General features: G+C 45.5%; 1 protein-coding gene across 2 annotated transcripts in view; it reads left to right on the plus strand.

Annotated features, from left to right (window-relative positions):
• Positions 1-8,823: 8,823 nt before the first annotated feature.
• Positions 8,824-18,982, plus strand: part of Afap1l1 (actin filament associated protein 1 like 1) — a 58,833-nt gene continuing 48,674 nt past the window's right edge. For both annotated transcript variants that reach the window (XM_015485996.2, XM_048811778.1), the window contains exon 1: positions 8,824-8,858. In XM_015485996.2, the coding sequence (XP_015341482.1) occupies positions 8,843-8,858 (16 nt within the window). In that variant the 5' untranslated portion in view covers positions 8,824-8,842. The remainder of the gene's footprint in view (positions 8,859-18,982) is intronic.

The raw sequence follows: 18,982 nt of genomic DNA on the forward strand, positions 1-18,982 counted from the left end.
AGAGAAGGGACACCAAAGGCCAGTAGCCACCACCCTTGCTTTCTCTTCAGGGCTAATTGGGACCATGTGTGCAGATAAATCAGGTTAAAAAGTAATGTGACATCTATGCTAATGACCTGAAGTGTGTCCTTGTCAGGAAGCACTATCCCACTCAAACACCTTTCAAATTATTTAGTTACTCAATGATATCTAAGGAATATTTTTCCTTCAGTGGATCCATCTGTTTCTATTTTAATATCAATGAAAGTATCTATTTGTAGGACTGGTTATACATTCAGATACATTTTCTAATTCTCCAAAGACACTGGCCTGTGTAACACTGAAGTCAGCTCACTTCTTCACCCACACCCAGGGAGCCACTGTTCCGGTTGATAGAAGTGAGTGGGGAGAAGGTGACTTTACGCCCTCAGCGTCCTCAGGACACCTGGTCTCTGGGGAGCTGACAGTGCTGCAGAGAGAGGAAAGCACAAGATTCTTTGACAATCAAAGGTGATCCATCACCAAGGTCAAGACTTTCACGTACCATTGCTGGTTCCTGGGGCACCGTGTACACAGGCAGTCCCTGGACCTTGCTTAGGTTTTCATTGAATGCAGTTCCTATATCCCCTGCTGCTCTGGGTTGTAAGGCCTTTGCCTCCTTGTGGATATTATAGCTCCACGGATATGGACACCCTGCCAACACCAGCCTCCCTGGCAAATTTTAGCCTTGACAGTTACAAGCAGAATTGTTCCTGCCCCTGCCTCCATCTTTGCATGTTGAAGTCGCAGCCCTCGGACCCTGAGAATGTGACTGACTGTATTTGGAGACAGAGCTTTTTTATTTTTATTTATTTTTTTTTTAGTTGTAGATGGACACAATACCTTTATTTAATTTGTTTTTATGTGGTGCTGAGGATTGAACCCAGTGCCTCACATGTGCTAGGCAAGTGCTCTACCACTGAGCCACAAACCCCAGCCCCGAGACAGGGATTTTAAAGAGGTGATCAAATTAAAATGAGGCATAGAGTGGGCTCTGATCTGATCTACCTGCGGTCAGAGACACAGAGATCAGGACACACTGGGGCCAAGGCATACAAGCATGGAGCGTGATGACCAGCTAGGAGTCAAGGAGAGAGCTTCCCAGGAAACCAGTGCTGCCAGCACATTGGTCTTAGACTTCCAGCTTCCACAACTGACAGAAAATTAACTTCTGTTGTTGGAGCCATGCAGTCTGTGGTGCTCTGTTCTAGCCACTCTAGCGAACTAACATACTGGCTTTTGCAAAACAGAAATTATGGCACTTACTCATGAGTGATGCACTCCTGCAGAGGCCAAGACTCTCACATACCATTGCTTCCACGGGGGAGGTATGCATTTGGGTGCTCAGCATCACCCCAATAGTCCCATCAGGAGGTGTGCCCAGGCTGAGTGCCCCCTCTAGGCCGTTGCTGAGAGAGAGGCAGGCCTCTCTCACCTGAGTCTCCAGCTATCAGCCCGACTCAGTCAAGAGCTTCCTGGCCTTCCTTGCTACAGACTGGGAGACTAAACAGAGGAAGGAAGTGTTAGCGCATGGAAAGCAGTGACAACTCTGTTTGCATTCCTGGATCGAGGTTCCCTTAAATCTGCACCACCCTCGAGCTCCCTGGGAACCCACTAAAGCAATAAATTGCTCTTTTGGTTTGAGTTGTAACTCACTTGGAGTTGGGACAAATACACTGGCTTTCCAGGTGAATTAACTGTGACAGTGGAGTCTCACATGTGTTCCTTTGCTGTCTGTGTGACAGAGCAACCACAATCTAATAGTGCAGGCATCAGCCCTCTGCCCCTGGGAGCATGGAGTGGAATGCGGGAAGCCAAGCAAACACATGGAAAGGGGTGAAAGCTTTCCCCAGTCGTTGAGAAGTGCTGGTAGGGCCAGGACCAACAGCCTTCTCATTTTCCAAAGTGCCTATTGCCATACAAAAGCATTATGCCCGCCTCCCTGACACACAAGGTCTTGCTCACCTGGACTGGGACAAACCATCCACCTTACCCAAGCAATTTGTCCTTCTGATGAAATAACTGCACTAATTTTTTTAAATATGCATACAAGACATCACTCCCTAGAAGATTTGGGGGTACGGGAACTGCAGGTATGGTAGCCCACCCATCCAGGAGCACGGATTGTTCCTGAAGGGAAGGAGGAAGCTGGCAGAACTCCCAGCATGTCTAATGGTTTGATTTATAGAAAACTCCCTGCAGGGGGCAGCCTGAGTACATAGCCAAGACTTCCTTACTTTTTTCATAAGCATCTGACAAAGCTCTTCAGAGGAAACCCACTGATAAAATAACAACTGACCCTTCCTGCAACAGGTCAGGAACTGTACTAACCATGTCACATGTCTCATTTGACCTCTGGGTGCCACTTTCATCCTTTTTACAGATGAGAAAATTTTTTACAGATAAGGAAATTGAGCCCTTGGTGAATAATTCATCCAAGGTTTCTCTGCTGTTTGTGACAGAGTCTGAACTTGAACTCAGGGCCATGTTACCCAAACCCATGCCCTTGGCCACTACACAATGACCACTCCTAGGCAGAGGGCCAAATGGCATTTGGAAAAGGCTTCCCTGGGCCAGGCATAGCACCCCATCTCTTTGCATTCGGTCATATTTAAGCCTCGCTACCACCAGGTCAGGGAGGTTGTGGGTAGCCCCAACTTTTAGATGAGAAATTTGAGGTTCAGGGAGGTTGAAGGTCATGCTCTTGACCATGCATAGGCAGGGCTGAATAGCAAACTCAAGTTGTCCCAAAGTCTTACACTTCATCAAGCCGAGCAGAGTGGTAGTCGTGAGGGTGGAGATAACAGGGCTTGTGTGACATCATGCCTGGGACCCTGGGCACCCCTGCTCCTGGTGCTGCCTCTGAGGCGATGTGTGAGTTCAGGCCACATTTCTTCCCCTCTTGACTTCAGCTTCCCCATCTGAATGGGACCAGAAGAAGGGATAAGACTGGCTGGTATCTCAGGGGGTTTCTAGCTCCAGGTTATGAAATTCACTTTGGACCCCAAAACCTGGAGTCCACCTGCTCCCTGGGGGTAAAGTTATTGGCCCTTCAGAAGAGTGAGTCCCCACTGCAGTGTGAGGGGTAGGGTTTCTATCTGGATCCCTCGGAGTAAAGGAATCCAGCTGGAGAGAAGCTCCAAAGGTCTTCACGGGCCACACAGGGGCCTAAAGGCCAGATTGAGCCCATAGGAAGACTTTAGCTGGTTCTCACAATGTTCTAAAGCAACAGGAATAAGTTACCAACATTGTTACCCAAAGAGAGTTTCCAGTAAAATCTGGATGTCTGGGTTCTTTCTCCTACAAAATCGTAAGTCTGGCCACCCCAGGCCGGAGTTGAGTGGCTCCCAGCCTTGCTTTGCCACATCCCAGGGCTCCCACGACCTGTCCCCCATCCGGCCCTGTAGCCCTTCAGTGTGTGCACCTCACATCGGGCCCCTCTGTGCTCTTTCCTTGCAGCAGGACAAAGGGAGGGGACAGGCTTCGTGTGGCACTTGGGCGTGAAAACAAAAGTTCATTTTCCTCCAACACACCAGCGGGCTCGCATCTACTGACTGTGGAAGCCAAGCCCTGTGACCTGGAGCAGAAACCCGAAGGTGCCCAACAGAGGAGCGTTCATCCACCCATGAAACTCTCTTTCTCCCATCAGCCACCATTCACAGCTCTATCTGCTTTCCGGGGCCCAGGGTGGACCAGCAGCATGTCATTTCCCGGGACAGAGGCTATAATGGCGACATTGTGCCAAGTGGAACAAGAGAGGTTTTCATCCAGCAGCCAGCATCGGGCAGACACCCGAGCAAGGGACTCTGGGGCTCACCCTGTACAAGGGAGCATGAGAGAGGAGCCCTGAGCCAAGGAGAAGCTATGAGGCCTCGGCGACCACATGGGGCTAGAAACAGAGACATTTCTCACACAGCACCTCACTGTGATCCTATTTTCCTCTGCAAATAAATAAACAATTAAACAATCCTCCAGGATAAATGGGACCCCCAGGACACATGCATTAATAGAAGCCAGTGACAGCAGCCTCACAAATCTATGAGTATTTACTGACTGACTCATTTCAGAAATATTTATTACTTCTTACCAGCCAGGTGCTGTGCTAGGCTGTAGCAACCTAGCAATGCATAAGACACAGTACCCACCCTCATGGCAATCTGGGGCCAGGAAGGGGCAAGTACACATCAAATTATATTTTTGGTGACCCAACAGGAAAACTGAGATTCATGTAGTAACAGAGGCAACTCAAGTACCCAGATTTAGTCAGTTGCTGTGGCACCTGCCTATAAACCAGCAACTCAAGAGGCTGAGACAGGAGGATCACAAGTTTGAGGCTAGCCTCAACAATTTAGTGAGACCCTATCTCAAAATAAAAAATAAACAGGGCTGGGATGCAGCTCAGTGGTAAAGTGCCCCTAGGTTCTGGTCCCCAGTACAGCCAAAAACAAAACAAAAAAGAACCCAGATCTAAGCCCTGTGTTTCCCTACACTTCCTTGAATTGCCAGAGATAGTTGCAGGCTCAGTGAATAAAGCACCTTCAGTACCGTAATGAGGAATTTGGACTCTCCACTAAGGGCAAAAGAATGTCATAAAACATTTTTAAGGGGAAAGTGACATAGTCCATAGTCCATTCTGATGGCCACGGCGGAAGCAGACCCTTGACTCAAGGTGACAGGTTGGAAGGCGAGAGTATGTTTCTGTCTCTGGGACAAAGAGCCCTTTCCCTCCAAAGTTTTCTTTCCCAGGGTCTCCCAGTTCCACCTGATAAGCTAAGAATGAGCCTAGGGAGTATCATTTGTTTTCCTAAGACTGGGAGCAAGAGGGAGTTGAGAGCTTTCTTCCTGGTATTGTTCACTGGGATCAAATTTGATATCTTCTTAGAGAGCCAGACCTTGCCACATAGAATTCTTTAGACAAGAATGAGGCAAACCTAGGAAAGTGTAGTGAACAAGAAGCAAAGGAAAGATATGAGGCAGTCCTAAATATACTGCCAGTTTTGCACTCAAAGAAATAGAAAAGGAAAGAGAAAACCAGACATCAACAGCTCCCCTCCCACACCTCATTCAGTGCCTAGCACCTGATATCCATTGATCCAGCCAAACCAAACCGCTTTGCAGACACATCCTGCCATTTCCTATCTTTATGTCTTGGTTCTCACTGTTTTCCTTCCCCAAAATGTTATCTCCTCGTTGCATGTTTAAATCCTCTGCAGCTCAGTTGACACCTCACCAATTAATTGTCTATCGTCCATTACCATCTCCATGATCATTAAGAAATTCTTGCTCAATCTTTATGGACTCTGTTTTAGTCAGCTTTTTTTCACTGCTGTGACTAAAAGATCTAAAAAGAACATCTTTGGAGGAAGAAAAGTTTATTTGGGAGCTCACAGCTTCAGAGGTCTCAGTCCATAGACAGCTGGCTCCATTCCTCAGGTCTTGAGGTGAGACAGAACATCATAGGAAGAGTGTGGCAGATGGAAGCAGCTCACATGATGATCAGAAAACAGAGAGAAACTCCATTCACCAGATACAAAATATATACCCCAAAGGCACACCCCCAAAGATTTACCTCCTCCAGCCACACCCTACTCACCTTCAGTTACCACTCAATTAATCCACATCGAGGGATTAATTCACTGATTGGGTTAAGACTCTCATAATCCAATCATTTCTCTTCTAAACCTTCTTGCATTGGCTCACACATGAGCTTTTAGGGGACACCTCACATCCAAACCATAACAGACTGCAACAGCGTTTGATCTCTCCTGTAGTACTTTTCACACACTAACTGGTATTAAAAAGTAGCTTGTATGTAACTATGTCCTCCACTGGGTTGTAGATTCCTGGAGAACAAGGAACATTTCTAATCAGTGTTTGTTCTCTGAATAGGAACTTGCACATAGTGTAATCAAAATCACCTGAAATGATAGTAAATAAGATAGTTAATCCATCATTTTGTGGTGAATATAAATCTCACTAAAGGAAAAGTAGACAAAATATATAGTTGTTCCTATACATTAATCCAGAAATAGTCTTCATCCATCTCATTCCCTTATCCTGGCAGCAACCAAGCTGTAGTCTACTTAGTCAACATTGCCACCTAATGGTCATTATGGGTAATTATCTAAACCAGAACCTCTACACCTTCCCAGCAAATTTTTATTCTCAAAATTTTGCACATACTGTGTTTTTCCATCTTTTTATCTCTCTGTGACCATAGTTAATTCCACTCCATAAGTTAACTTCATTGACACTTGTAAACTCTCCTTAGCCCTTTTGACTCTTCTGTTCCAATTCTCTGAAGAAACCTCCAAAGTCCCTAAAGGCTTCTAAAAGTTCTCTTTTAAAATCTCTACAACATTGCTGGTGGGACTGCAAACTGGTACAGCCAATTTCAAAGGCAGTATGGAGATTCCTTGGAAAACTAGGTATGGAACCACCATTTGACCCAGCTATTCCTCTGCTCGGACTATACCCAAAGGACTTAAAAACAGCATACTACAGGGACACAGACACAACAATGTTTATAGCAGCCCAATTCACAATAGCTAAACTGTGGAGCCAACCTAGATGTCCTTCATCTAGGTTGAGAGCTCTCATTCCTGGATGAATGGATTAAAAAATGAGGCATATATACACAATGGAATTTTACTCAGCATTAAAAAAGAACAAAACTTTGGCATTTGCAGGTAAATGGATAGCCTTGGAGAAGATAATGCTAAGTGAAGTCAGCCAATCCCCCCAAAACAAATACTGAATGTTTTCTATGATATAGGGAGGTTGACACATAGTGGGATAGGGAGAGAGAGCATGGGAGGAATAGATAAATTCAAGATAGGGAAGGGGGTGAGAGGGACAGGGATTGGGTAGGAGAGTAACAAGGATGGTGGAATGTGATGGTCATCATTATACAAAGTACATGTATGAAGACTTTAATTGGATGTCAACATACTTTATATACAAACAGAAATACAAAAAGCATGGTATTTATGTGTATTAAGAATTATAATGCAAAAAAATAACGTTACCTTAGTTTAGGTAGAGGGAAGTACAAGGAGGGGAAGGCAGGGGATGAGGGGATAAGAAAAAAAGTAGAATTAAACAGACATTATTACTGTATGTATGTATGTGACTTTATGACCAATGTGATTCTACAATATGTAAACTCAGAAAAATGAGAAATTATATCCCATCTATGTATGATAAAAGTAAATAAATAAATAAAATTTTTAAAAATCTCTACAAAAGCTTCTATCTGTTCTTACAGTAATAATGTTTCAAACTCTCGTTCATATTTCAAATGAAACGTGTTTTTAAAAGGATTGGAAGGCTAGCATGGAAACTTAACTGCAACGTATAGACTGATTTCCAAGTATTTCAGAGTTTAGTGGACTTTGGGAACTTAATCTACTTGTAAATTGATGGTTTGCTGTTTTAGAATTCAAAATGACCTTTTCAAATTGGGAAAAATGGGCAGGAACAAAGAGCAACTCAGAAAATAATAATGGCTCACATTTTTATAGCTATTTATGGTTTATAAAGTGGGTTTGTATCATCACTTCATTTGCCCTGCCCCTTGAGCTCTGTGAGGTCAGTCTGAGGTTCCCCGCAGCACAGATGAGCAAGAAGGCATCCTAGACTGGAAGTTATATGCAGAACTTTCTAAGTCAATAGAGCAAGAGTGCATGCTCAAGTTTTCAGAGTCAAAGCCATGGTTTTCTTACTATCCCTTGTTGCCTCTAAGCGCTCACACAAACACACTAATCAAACTAATGATACCATCTTACAAAAACAATATTGATTTCAATTTGCCCAGAAAAGCAATGGAGAAACTATTCCCGGTACAAGAAGGTATAGGATGCTCTTTACAGGGCCCTCTCTTGCCTCTATGCCTTTATACAAGGTATTCCAGGTGCCAGAATGTGCTAAGTGGTGACTCAATCAAAACTGGCAACATGGCCTGGCCCATGATGGTGAGTTGGGATTTCCAGGTGGACAATTGGGCTTGGACTTTGCTTTAGGAAGGGTCTTAAATTCAGGCATTTGATGTTGTCTACAAATGAGTTACACCTGTTTTCACAGTGATATACTAATAGGATGAAGGAATTGACGTGTTTCATATAACTTTAAACTTAAATCTCATTCCTGGACCACACTGAATACATTCTACATTCTTTTAGTATCTTGAAAGGAGCACACTAATATTGCACTGTATTTTGTATGCTATGGCTATTCATTTACACAATTTTTATCACTCCATTTTGGCATTTCTGCACTTTTTAGTACACTAGAAACTTCAAAAGTTGGCGCTGTCCCAAGTCATTGCCCATCTTTTGGCAATCGCTCCTTTTCCGGAGTGGTTTTCTTTTTTAAAATCTTGTTGTTTTTTATGATCATCTCACGCCTTTTTCACACAGTTATTGACATTCTAACAGCCTAGTTCCAGGTCCACTATCTGGCGCTAGAAGGTGCTCAGGAGAGACGCTTGGAATAGAGAAGATAAATCCAAAGCCAGGAAATGGGTGACAACTTCAGGGAAAGAGGTTTTGCATTTGAGAACTTGTGTTTCTCTGATGGAAATTTTGCGTTCCCATCAGAGAAACACAAGTTCTAACAGTCTGCGTCAAAGATGGAGCGGGCTGACACGTGAGGTAGCCCCCCATGGCTAGGGGAGTGCGAGCACTGCCGCAGCGCCCTGGTCCAGCCTGGAGGGGCCACGCGGGCACTGGCACCAAAGCGTGTGGACCGGGAAGCGGGCCCTCCAAGGCCAGCGGAAGGGCCGCGAAGGGCGTGCAGGAGGCAGGGCGTGGCGCGNGGCGGCGCCATGGACAGAGGCCGGGGTAAGAGGAGCCGCGGCGCCCGCACTTGTTGCTGCTTGGGGCGGGAAAGGGGGACCTGGGAGCTCTAAGTCGGGAAAAAGGTGGGCGGTAGGGCGGGGGCTGAGTAGCGACAGGACTGGTGCGGGTGGGGGACTGGAAGACGCGCGCGGTGCGGTGTGTACAGGTGCCTCCTGCAGCTAGAGCAGCCCAGTGCGCGTCAGTCCCTCTTATCCTGGGGCTGAGTCAACTCCTGTGTGTGAAATTGGAGTCTCCATACCCTCCAATTCCTAACTTCATAAACAGCACATTCCTGAGGCCAGCGAGCTCCTCCCATCCCACTCCACGCAGGAAGAATAAAATACGGTTTACAGATCACGCTCCCCAAACACAGAGACGTGCGAAGCCCCTGCTGTGCGCCTGGGGAGAAGTCCCCGGAGACAAAGTTTGCAGCTTCCTAGGGCTTTGGAAGGAGGGGCTGTTGTGAGCGCGCCTGCGCGCATGCTTGCGTGTATTTGATAGCAGTTTCATAGAAGTGATAGGAACTACGGAAATTGGGATTGTCTAGAGCATTGAGAGAGGCATTCAAGGAGGTTGGGGTGGGGGCAGCGCGCATCCTATGTAAAGATGTAAACATTGCAATAGGCAAGTGGGTGCCTGTAAAGAGTGTCTGTAAAGAAGTGGCTTGTCTGGACATGGGGCAGTGCCAAAGGCTGAAATCAGAAAGTAGGGGTTCTAGCTGGCACCTCTGGGATCCAAAGAGATCACAGGTTTGAAGGCACTTGGTAAACTGGCAAATGTGCCATCATGAGAAGAGTTGTTGTTTAAATTATTATTATTAATGGAAAATCCCCCCTGCCCACAATAACTTTATACCCTTCCCCCAATCTGCCTGTTTACTATGCTGAGGAGTGACCAGGAGGGTGAAATCACTTAAAAAGTCCTAGGGACAAGGACTCAGTGCCTGAGCAGGTGTGGTGTGGGGGATAACCTCTAGTTCAGGTGAAGCCAGGCTCAGAGGGCCACGGTAGACCCAACCACCCCTCCCCCAAACAAAATACCCTTCCACCCTCGCTTTATCTCCTCCCCTCCCCCAGAGCAGGCAGGAAATGGGAGAAGTTCCATTGCAAACTAAGGCCATGATCTGTAAGGTATTTCTCACCTGTTAACTAACTTCTCAGCCAGGGTTCATGCTCTCACTGAGGAGGAAAACCAGAAAGAAGAAAAGCAGTACCTCCCACCATTCCTCAGCCCTGCTGTCCCCACCAAGACAAAGAGCACCAGCATTCTCCTATACCACTGTCTGGTCTCCAGTACAAAAATCCATAAGTAGGCCTACCCGGACTTGAGGGAAACAGGGTGACAATAATTCACAAAGCTTTAAATGCTTTAAATGCCACCCCTTCTGAAGGCTGCCTCCAAAGATGCTCACTGGGAAGCCAGACTTCCGAAATACCTTGGTGCTCAGAGCATTTGTGGACTCAGACCTTCTCTGTCTAGTCTGCTTTCCTTCTCTTTCCCAGTTCTTGTCGTGGGTAATGTGCTATTTGCTGTATAGAGCGAGTCCAGGACTCATCAAGGAAGCCCTAGCCAGCATGCACAAGGCCTTGGGCTGGATATCCAGCATTGCCAGAATTAAAAAAAAAAAAAAAAGTGTAGAGTTAATCCTCCACTGTCTTCCTCCTCTGCCCAGAACTGAGCTTCCAGAAGGCAGGGAATAGCTCTGTTGTGATCCCTCTGCTGACCTGGTGCCTGGCACATGGTCAGCTCAGGCTGCTAACCTGAGTAAGATGATATGCTTAAGAGTGCATTTCCAGTTGATTAGTCGTAATGGTGATTTTTTTAAAGAATATTTCTAAATCCTTACATCAGAACCTTTCTTCATGGCTTGCAAAGTGCGCCTCAACCTTTAAGTGGTTGTGTGACTAGGGCACACAAGACCAGGTTATCTGTCTAAAACCTCAGATTTTGTTGTTGTTATTGTTGTTGTTTAATCACAGTAGATACCAAGCAGTTGGTAGCCATAATTGGATTTTTTAAAAATTTTTATTTGTTCTTTATATATATACATGACAGTAGAATGTATTTTGTCATATTATACATACATGGAGTGTAACTTCCCATTCTTCCCATCAGTTTTATGAAAACATTTTAAGAATTAAAATCAATTCAGGTAAATGTGACTGTCTTATGAATTAGAATACAAAATCTGTGTGTTTTTAAGCTAGAGCATGAGTTTTAAAACATTGTTTTAGCACACCTTCCTTGGTGCCCCTGTTCCCAGGTAAGTAGGTGTACACTCTTTCTTGTTGTTAGAGAAGGTTTAAGAGGAGATCTCATTTTAACCTCATTCCTATCATATCTAGGTAGGAATGTCACATGCAAGGAATTAGGGAGTACACGTTAGTATTAACAATGACAACACTGAAATCATTAAACTCTTTCTGGGTGCCAGGCTCCATGCTTAGCTTTTCACATGATTTCTCTCAGAACAACCCTTAGGATAGAAGCTATGGGCAGGAACTGTCATTAATCCCAGCTCATAGAGAAGCAGGCTCAGCCCATATATCAGTCATCTCCAACTACCATAGCAAAATTCCACAGATTGGGTGACTTTGTCAAAAGAATTTTATTTTCCCACTGTTCTAGATGCTGGAGATCTAAGATCTAGGAGCTGTAAGGGTAGTTTCTGATGAGGCCTCTCTTCCTGGCCAGAAGAGCTACCTTCTTACTGCGTCTACATATGGCCTCTTTTCTACTGTCTCTTTGTTTTCCTACAAGGACTCCAGATTAGGGCCCATCCTTCTCACCTCATTTAACCTTAATTACTTCCTAAAGGCCCTCTTTTTAAATATGGTCACATGGGGGTTAGAGCTTGAACATATGAACTCCAGAGCCTAGAATAAGCCTAGATGTCAGACTTACTTCTCCAGGCCCAGGGGACCGCCATCACACCTCAACAAAACTGTGCAGATGTTTTTCACAATTATAGCATAAAAGCTCAGCTTCAAGGTCAAGTGGCTAGAGAATGGAAACAAACCTGGGAAGAATTTCTCTTCTTGCAGGATATGTGGCTTCCCATGATTGAAGCAGGATTTCTGTGATACAGTAACAGACATAGAAACCACATATAATGGAATTCCTCCCAGCAGGATTTCCTGATTCGTGATTACCATACAAAGAGAATCAGCCATTGGTGAAGGTAGCACACAGGTAAACTCAATGACCAGAGCCACCACCTTTCACAGGACAAGTTAACCAACTTTCTATCCTCGAATGAAGATAAAATGTGGATACTGATAATACTTATTTCTTGGGATTGCAAATATTAAATGCATGGAAAATACTTCAGACAATATATAGGAAGAGATCCACTTAAAAAATGTTGGCTGTTGTAAGAATTGTAATTTTTATCCCAGCAGCTCAGGAGGCTGAGGCAGGAGGATTGTGAGTTCAAAACCAGCCTCAACAAAAGTGAGGCATCAATCAACTCAGTGAGACCCTTTCCCTAAATAAAATTATGAAATAGGGCTGGGGATGTGGCTCAGTGGTTGAGTGCCCCTGAGTTCAATCTCTAGTATCAAAAAAATAACTGTAATTTTTAAAAATCAGACTCAATGTAATAAAACTGCTGTATAAAATGTCCTTTGTTTCTTCTGTAGGCTGATCCAATTAGGGTGATCGTTTTTGGTTCTCTACTCAGTTGTAAGCACTGAGCTAGATAGTTTTGTGTGCAAAACAAAGACAGGGAATATGTCACATCATCTTTGCGTCCTGCAGTTCCTCCATGGTGCTTGTCCCTTGGAAATCCATCTCTGACCTTGATCATCAGATCACTGTCCAACCGACATTTCTGACTGATAAAATATTGATGCAGATGTCAGCATGTCCATTTTCTCTTATTCTACCTGTTCACACCTACTAATTATGGTGAGGTCACTACAGTTTTGCTTTTTCAAACTTTCCCGTCCTTGAACCATCTTCTCTTTAAAGTCTTGGGTCTAAATTTTCTGTGATTTTTAAGATTTGCTTCCTTTATGCCCAACATTAGGTTTGATCTCTCTGGCTCATGGGATGTGATTGACTTCCCTTTCTACTTCACACCCAGTTCTTTTTCACGCTGGGAGTTTCTTCTGCTGTGTTCTATATGCTTTGGGAGATAGTGTTATCTAAAGGGCAATCCAAGAAATAATTTGATTCCCTGCTTTTCACTGAATGACATTCTTGTTACTCCAGAGATGATGGAAGAATCCATTCTGACTGTCTTGCCTCTGTTGGGCCAGCTTTGAGATCCACATTAGGAAGGCCACATTTTCTCTTTAGCATCCACATTGACCGAGCAGTTCATAGCTAACCCCATGTGGAGCTGCTCCTCCAGCCTTCTGTCCCCAAAGCTATGGATTCCCAAACAGACTTACCTGACATCCAAGTTCCCATCCTACTCCTTCTATCAGTCTGATCCTTTTTAAAGGAAAGNAACTCAGGGGCACTCAACCACTGAGCCACATCCCCAGCCCTATTTTATATTTTATTTAGAGGCAGGGTCTCACTGAGTTGCTTAGTGCCTCACTTTTGCTGAGGCTGGCTTTGAACTGGAGATCCTCCTGCCTCAGCCTCCCGAGCTGCCACCATACCCAGCTGGGCTTCAGTTCTGATTGCAATTTTCTAGCTATCTGATCTAGGACAGATCTGACAGATCTGACTTCTCTGATCTTCAGTATCTTCATCAGGTATGCCATGAGAAAGTAATGCACATAGGCTAGCACTCGGGTGTTACCAGCATGCTGCAGTAGGCAAAGGAGTCCCGTGGGGGCATAATACTTAGCCTTACTCCCCTCCCTATTAGAGGCCTCTGCTGGTCACTGGGCCCTGCTTCCATTTCCTTGTCACCATTGACCCTTGTGGTGTTTGGCTTCTCTTTTAGTCAGGGTTTTTTTCTGCCTCCCCCTCTAATATCAGTTTCAAACTCCCCTTTTCACATGGGTGAGCCACTTGCCAAGTAAGTTCCTCCTTCCCCACCCTCTGCCAAGAACCTATCATTACTCCATTCTCATTTTTGGTCCAGAAAAACAATCCTGCTTTTGGATGCCATCTCACACCCCAGCTTCTCATACCCTTCTTACTTAAAAAAAAAAAAAAATTCAATTGAACAAAAAAGTGAAGCCATTTATACCCTCCTCCCTTACACACACACACCACCCCGGCCCCTAAGCACTGTCTTCCTTCCTTTCCGGGCCAAACTTCTCAAATAAATATTGGGCATTCGCAGTCTCCTGTTCCTTCCCACACCTCTCTTCACCTCCTGCAGCCTCACTTCCAATCACACCCTGGGCTGAAAGCCCCTTAGAAGGGTCACAGGTGGCTTCTTCCTCTTGTGTCATCTTTCACCTCTTCCACATCCCATCTCCAGGACTTCTCTGTAGCTCCGTCTCCTTTCTGATACACTCTTATTTTGCGCAGGTTTTGGAGTCAAATAAGTCCAGGTTAAACAGCCACCTCTCCATCCCTCCAGGAAACTTTTTCTCCTGAAGCAGGCTTTCTTTCCACCTGATCCCACTGTTACAGCTGCTCAGAGCCTTTGGGCCTCTCCTTCTCTAAGGCAAGATGGATAACTAAGTGGTTCCCTCAGATCATAAAGTAGGAGGAATGACCCCAAAATGGGGAGACTAGCATGCAGTGATATCTGCTGAGCACCCAGTACCGGGCCCACAGCAGCAGATTACCGGCTGTTAATTCCCATCTTCTCCCTCTTGCCGTACCTTCTCACTTGCTCTGTCTCTATCTTCTTATTCTATCTCCTGTGATGCTCTAGGCCTTCTCCCCCCTTGCTCCCACCAGCTCAGCTCTCTCTCGTCTCTCTCCTGCAGAGAACCAAGCCCATGGAAAGGATGCCCGTTAACAGCCATGATTGGGCTTCTTTCCTACATCACCTCCTGCCTGTGGTACATTTCCACTCAGAGGTCAGCTCAACCTCACAGTGACCCAATTTTGAACTTATCTTATTCACCACCACATCAGACGACCCTTCCTGTTTCTCTTTTTCTGTTAACAACAGCCGCGTGAGGAGCTATGGAAGGAAATGGGGGTGTTTGTGAACAAGACCAAATTTGAAGGTGGGACAGGGGTGCAGTTTCCCAGTAGCAGTCCTGTAGGAGTGATAATAGGCAGGCTTCCCAGAAGGCCCTACAAGAGCTTAAACGGGAGTTGATTTGGGTTCAATCTAGGAGAAGCACACTAATGAAAAGAACTGCTCAAAGATAGACTCCGAGCCACCCGGGGACATAAGGAAGCAGAGCATGAGTGACCCTGGATCAGAGAAGCCACAGAATGGCTCCCAGGGAACCCACATGAATATGTAGATTAAGGACTCCTGTCACTTAATAATCAAGAGGTTTCTATGGTCCTGAACCTTTAGTCCACAGTAGAGAACAGGCCTTCTAGGAGGGTACGTGCTCCCTCAAGCATTCCCCTTTTATTTAGATGCGGACTGTATCATAGTTTTTAAGGAATTTGTGATGATTTGTGTTCAAGGATGGAATTTGGGAAGAAGAAAGTCTAATGCGTTTAAGTTATTTAGTTATTTAAAACTATCAATCGGATCAGGCTTCAACCCTTCAGTTGTCACTGTTTGTAAGATATAAGTGACAGCCCTTGTGGTGGCCCTCCAGGCCTGCACCATCTGCTCTCTGCTCCCTTGGCCCTGCCTGCCTCTTGCTGTGTGCTGTCCTCATACTGGACTTTGTCCTTCCAGCCTTGAATACTTTGTGCCTTCACCTGGGCCACCCCTGCTAATCCTAACTCTCTGCGAAAACGTTTCTTCCTCAAGGGTGCATTTTTCTAATCTCCCTGTTGCAGGTGCTCGGAGCCCCCGGTGCTTCACTGGTTGCCATTTTCACAGTTCTGGTTGACTGTGGGCCTGAGTTAGCTGTTGATGGGAACTCTGTGAGGACAGGGCTCTTCTTTCCTGGTTTACATCCCTTTTCCCAGCACCCAGTACCATAGGTAGCACATAATACCTGCACAAGAAGTGTCCATCAAGATGATGGATAAATGACACTGAGAGTATACAGTTCACAGAGTGGAAGTTGGATGTGGCCATTTTCCGTCCCAGGATTCTCCAATTCAATGATTTCCAACATACAGACAGCAAATGTAGGACTTTATCACTACCCATCACTTCCTTTGCCTTTATACAATTAAATCCCAAATCCTGTTGACTATTATTGGGAGATGGATCTTGGATGGCTTCCTATATCCTGTTGCCTCCTGCAGGAGCTTCCTGTTTCCACTCTTGCCTTCTCCAGCCTGCCTTAAGGACCATTCCCTATTTGTCTGAAGAAGTGGTTCTCAAATCCAGCTGGCCTCAGTATCATGCCCTGTAGAGCCACCTGAAGAAATACCTGAGATCTGATCAGTGGGTCTGGGTTGAGATTGAGAAATCTGCCTTTGTTGCAAAGCCTTAGGTGATTCTGTTGTTCTCCCAGGGTGACAGCCTCTGTCCTTAGGCGCTGCTTTTACCACCATCCTTAACCCAGCTCAAACACTTCCAGGATCCCCTGTTGCCTATTCTAGTTCCTCCTTTCACACTTTTCAACTAAACGGGACTCTAGAATCTGGGTCTGTTACTCAAAGTAGCCTCTCCGAAAGCTCGAAATGTCTCATTTTCTTCAAAAAGTCATGCAAAATGTTTTATTAAAGCCCCATTATGTTAAAACTCCCCTTATATTTCTCCTGCCAAAAAAAAATCTTTGTGCAGAATGGACCTCCTGAGATACACTGTTCCCCTCAAGCTTCTCCTTCCTCACTCACCCGATGGCCTCTGCCACAGACTCTCAGGTTATGTGAACTCTGACCCCCAATAAATATCCCAGCACAAGTGCCAGGGTAGAAATGGGTCTGGACATGGAAGCCAAAATCTCACTCCTAGCCCTGGTTTGGCCACTCACTTAATACTTTCATAAAGCCTGGAACTTCGAGAAGCATTTTGACCTCCTCAGTGGTGTGCACTTCAGCCTAGCCTCAGGGATGCTGAGGATTTCCTGCAGATGCTGAGCCACGTCTGTCCATGGTAATCATACACACTCTCAGCCGCCTTTTACTAGGGGTTTCTATGGGGAAGAAGGAACTCATGGGATAGGGAGGATCATCAGAAGAATGGACCACCACAGTCCTTTTCTGGAGACTTTCAGCCCTGGGTTTTGCTTCTGTGACTTCCCTCAACCCTGGCAATGAAATGGAGAACAGAGACAGTCTCCCCCATTGGACCCGTGCAAAAACTGAGTTCTAAAAGATGATTGCAGTACTCCCTCCCCTTCCTGGGAGAGACCAGCTCAACATCACTCCCCTGTGGGAACTTCCTGTCACATCCCCACTTCTGCCCAGCCCTCTCCTCAGGCTGGGCTTTTAGAAGATTTGAATGTATTTATTGAAATGTTTCCTCTATGTATATATGAATCCTGATGTTTAGGGGTGTCTTCTGCATCATACCTCCAGTGTCTAGCATACAGTAAACACTTAACATTTATAGCCAAATGCTACTTACAGGCAAGGAACAGTAGCACATGCCTGTAATCCCAGTAGCTGTGGAGGAGGCCAGGGCAGGAGGATCACGATTTCAAAGCAATTTAGCGAGGCCTTAAGCAACTCAGCATGACCCTGTCTTTAAATAAAATATAAAAAGGGCTGAGGATGTGGCTCAGAGGTTAAAGCATTCCTGGATTCAATTCCCAATACCAAAAAAAGAGAAAAAAAAAACGCCACTTCCACTGAGCATTCACCATGACTCAAATCCTGAAGTAAATACTGTCATTATTCCCATTTTACAGATTAAGAAACTGGATTTTAGAAAAGTCCATTTATTTACCCAGCCCCGCCTGCCTCCATTGCTGTCCACTGCTTCTCCATGAACCTTGAAGCCCCTCACCCCCAAGTTAGTTATTATATGAAAGATTAGCTAGGTAAGCCACAGAACTAAGTAAAAAATTCAAGGTGGGGACAGGAAGGATTCTGAGAAGAGAAGGGGAAGGGAATCGTAACCATTCCAGGAAACACCCTCCATCAGTGGAAGGGTCCTGCCAAGTAGCCCATGTGAAGTTTAATGACTTGCCTTCCCCACTGTAGCCCTCAAGAGTTCTGGAGTTTAGAACTCAAGAACCTCTCATGCTCCTGGGATCGATGAAGAAACTGACCCAGAAGGCCCAGGCAGGGCTTGTCCTCCACCTCAAATTCCATCTGGGGAATCCCAGTCACGCCCAGAGTGGGCGGCAGAGGTACAGAGCTGGCCAGGCGTGATTCTTCTTGGCACAGCTGTCAGGCTGTGGCAGGGGCAGAATGTGGCACCACATTGCAGTCATTCCAGCTCTGGGGAATTTACCAACAGCATGCCACACAGAAGGCAAGCTGAGGGGCTTTTTATAGCCCTCTAAGAACCTAGAGGAAAACTGATCTCCTGAGAGAGAAAAGTGGAACATGTGTCTTGTCCAGGCATCGTCCCCAGATGCCCGTGATTCAATTTAGAGCAAGAGTCATTGCTAGGTGAGCAGGGTAGGGTGGAGGAGCCCTCTCAATGTTGGGAGACAGGGGTTCCAGCCTGACTCCTCAAATCCCCTACATGGGATTCAATTTCTTCACCTGTCAGGTCAAAGTATCATAGTGCAGAAATCATACATAATACCCACCCACCACCTGTTATTGTAAAGAAAGTTTTATTGGCATGCAGCCACATGCATTCATTCTGTATGGTCTGTGGCTATTTTTTCACTATAAGAGCAGAGTTGAGTGGTTGAAACAGAGGCCATATGTGGACCGCAAAGCCTAAAACATGACTATCTGGATCTTTAGGAAAATTTTTGTTTGTTTGTTTGTTTGTTTGTTTGCCAGCGCCTGGTGTAAATAGTGGAGAGATCAGCAGTGCACAGCAGAGGGGGAGGGTTCTGAGGGCGTGTCCAGACAGAAATGAAGCCCTGGCCTTCACCACACAAGAGTGGGTTCAACAGTAGTGTTGGAAGGACTCCAGAATGCCATTTAATGGTGTTTTTCAAATTACTTTTAGCCTTCAAATCCTTTGAAAAAATCTGAAGACATAGAACTGCTCAAAAGGTGAGGTGGGAATGTGAGCACTGAGCCCACCCACCCCATCCCTCCTCCTC

Source organism: Marmota marmota, unplaced genomic scaffold, assembly GCF_001458135.2.
Source record: "Marmota marmota marmota unplaced genomic scaffold, marMar, whole genome shotgun sequence".
Classification (NCBI taxonomy): domain Eukaryota; kingdom Metazoa; phylum Chordata; class Mammalia; order Rodentia; family Sciuridae; genus Marmota; species Marmota marmota.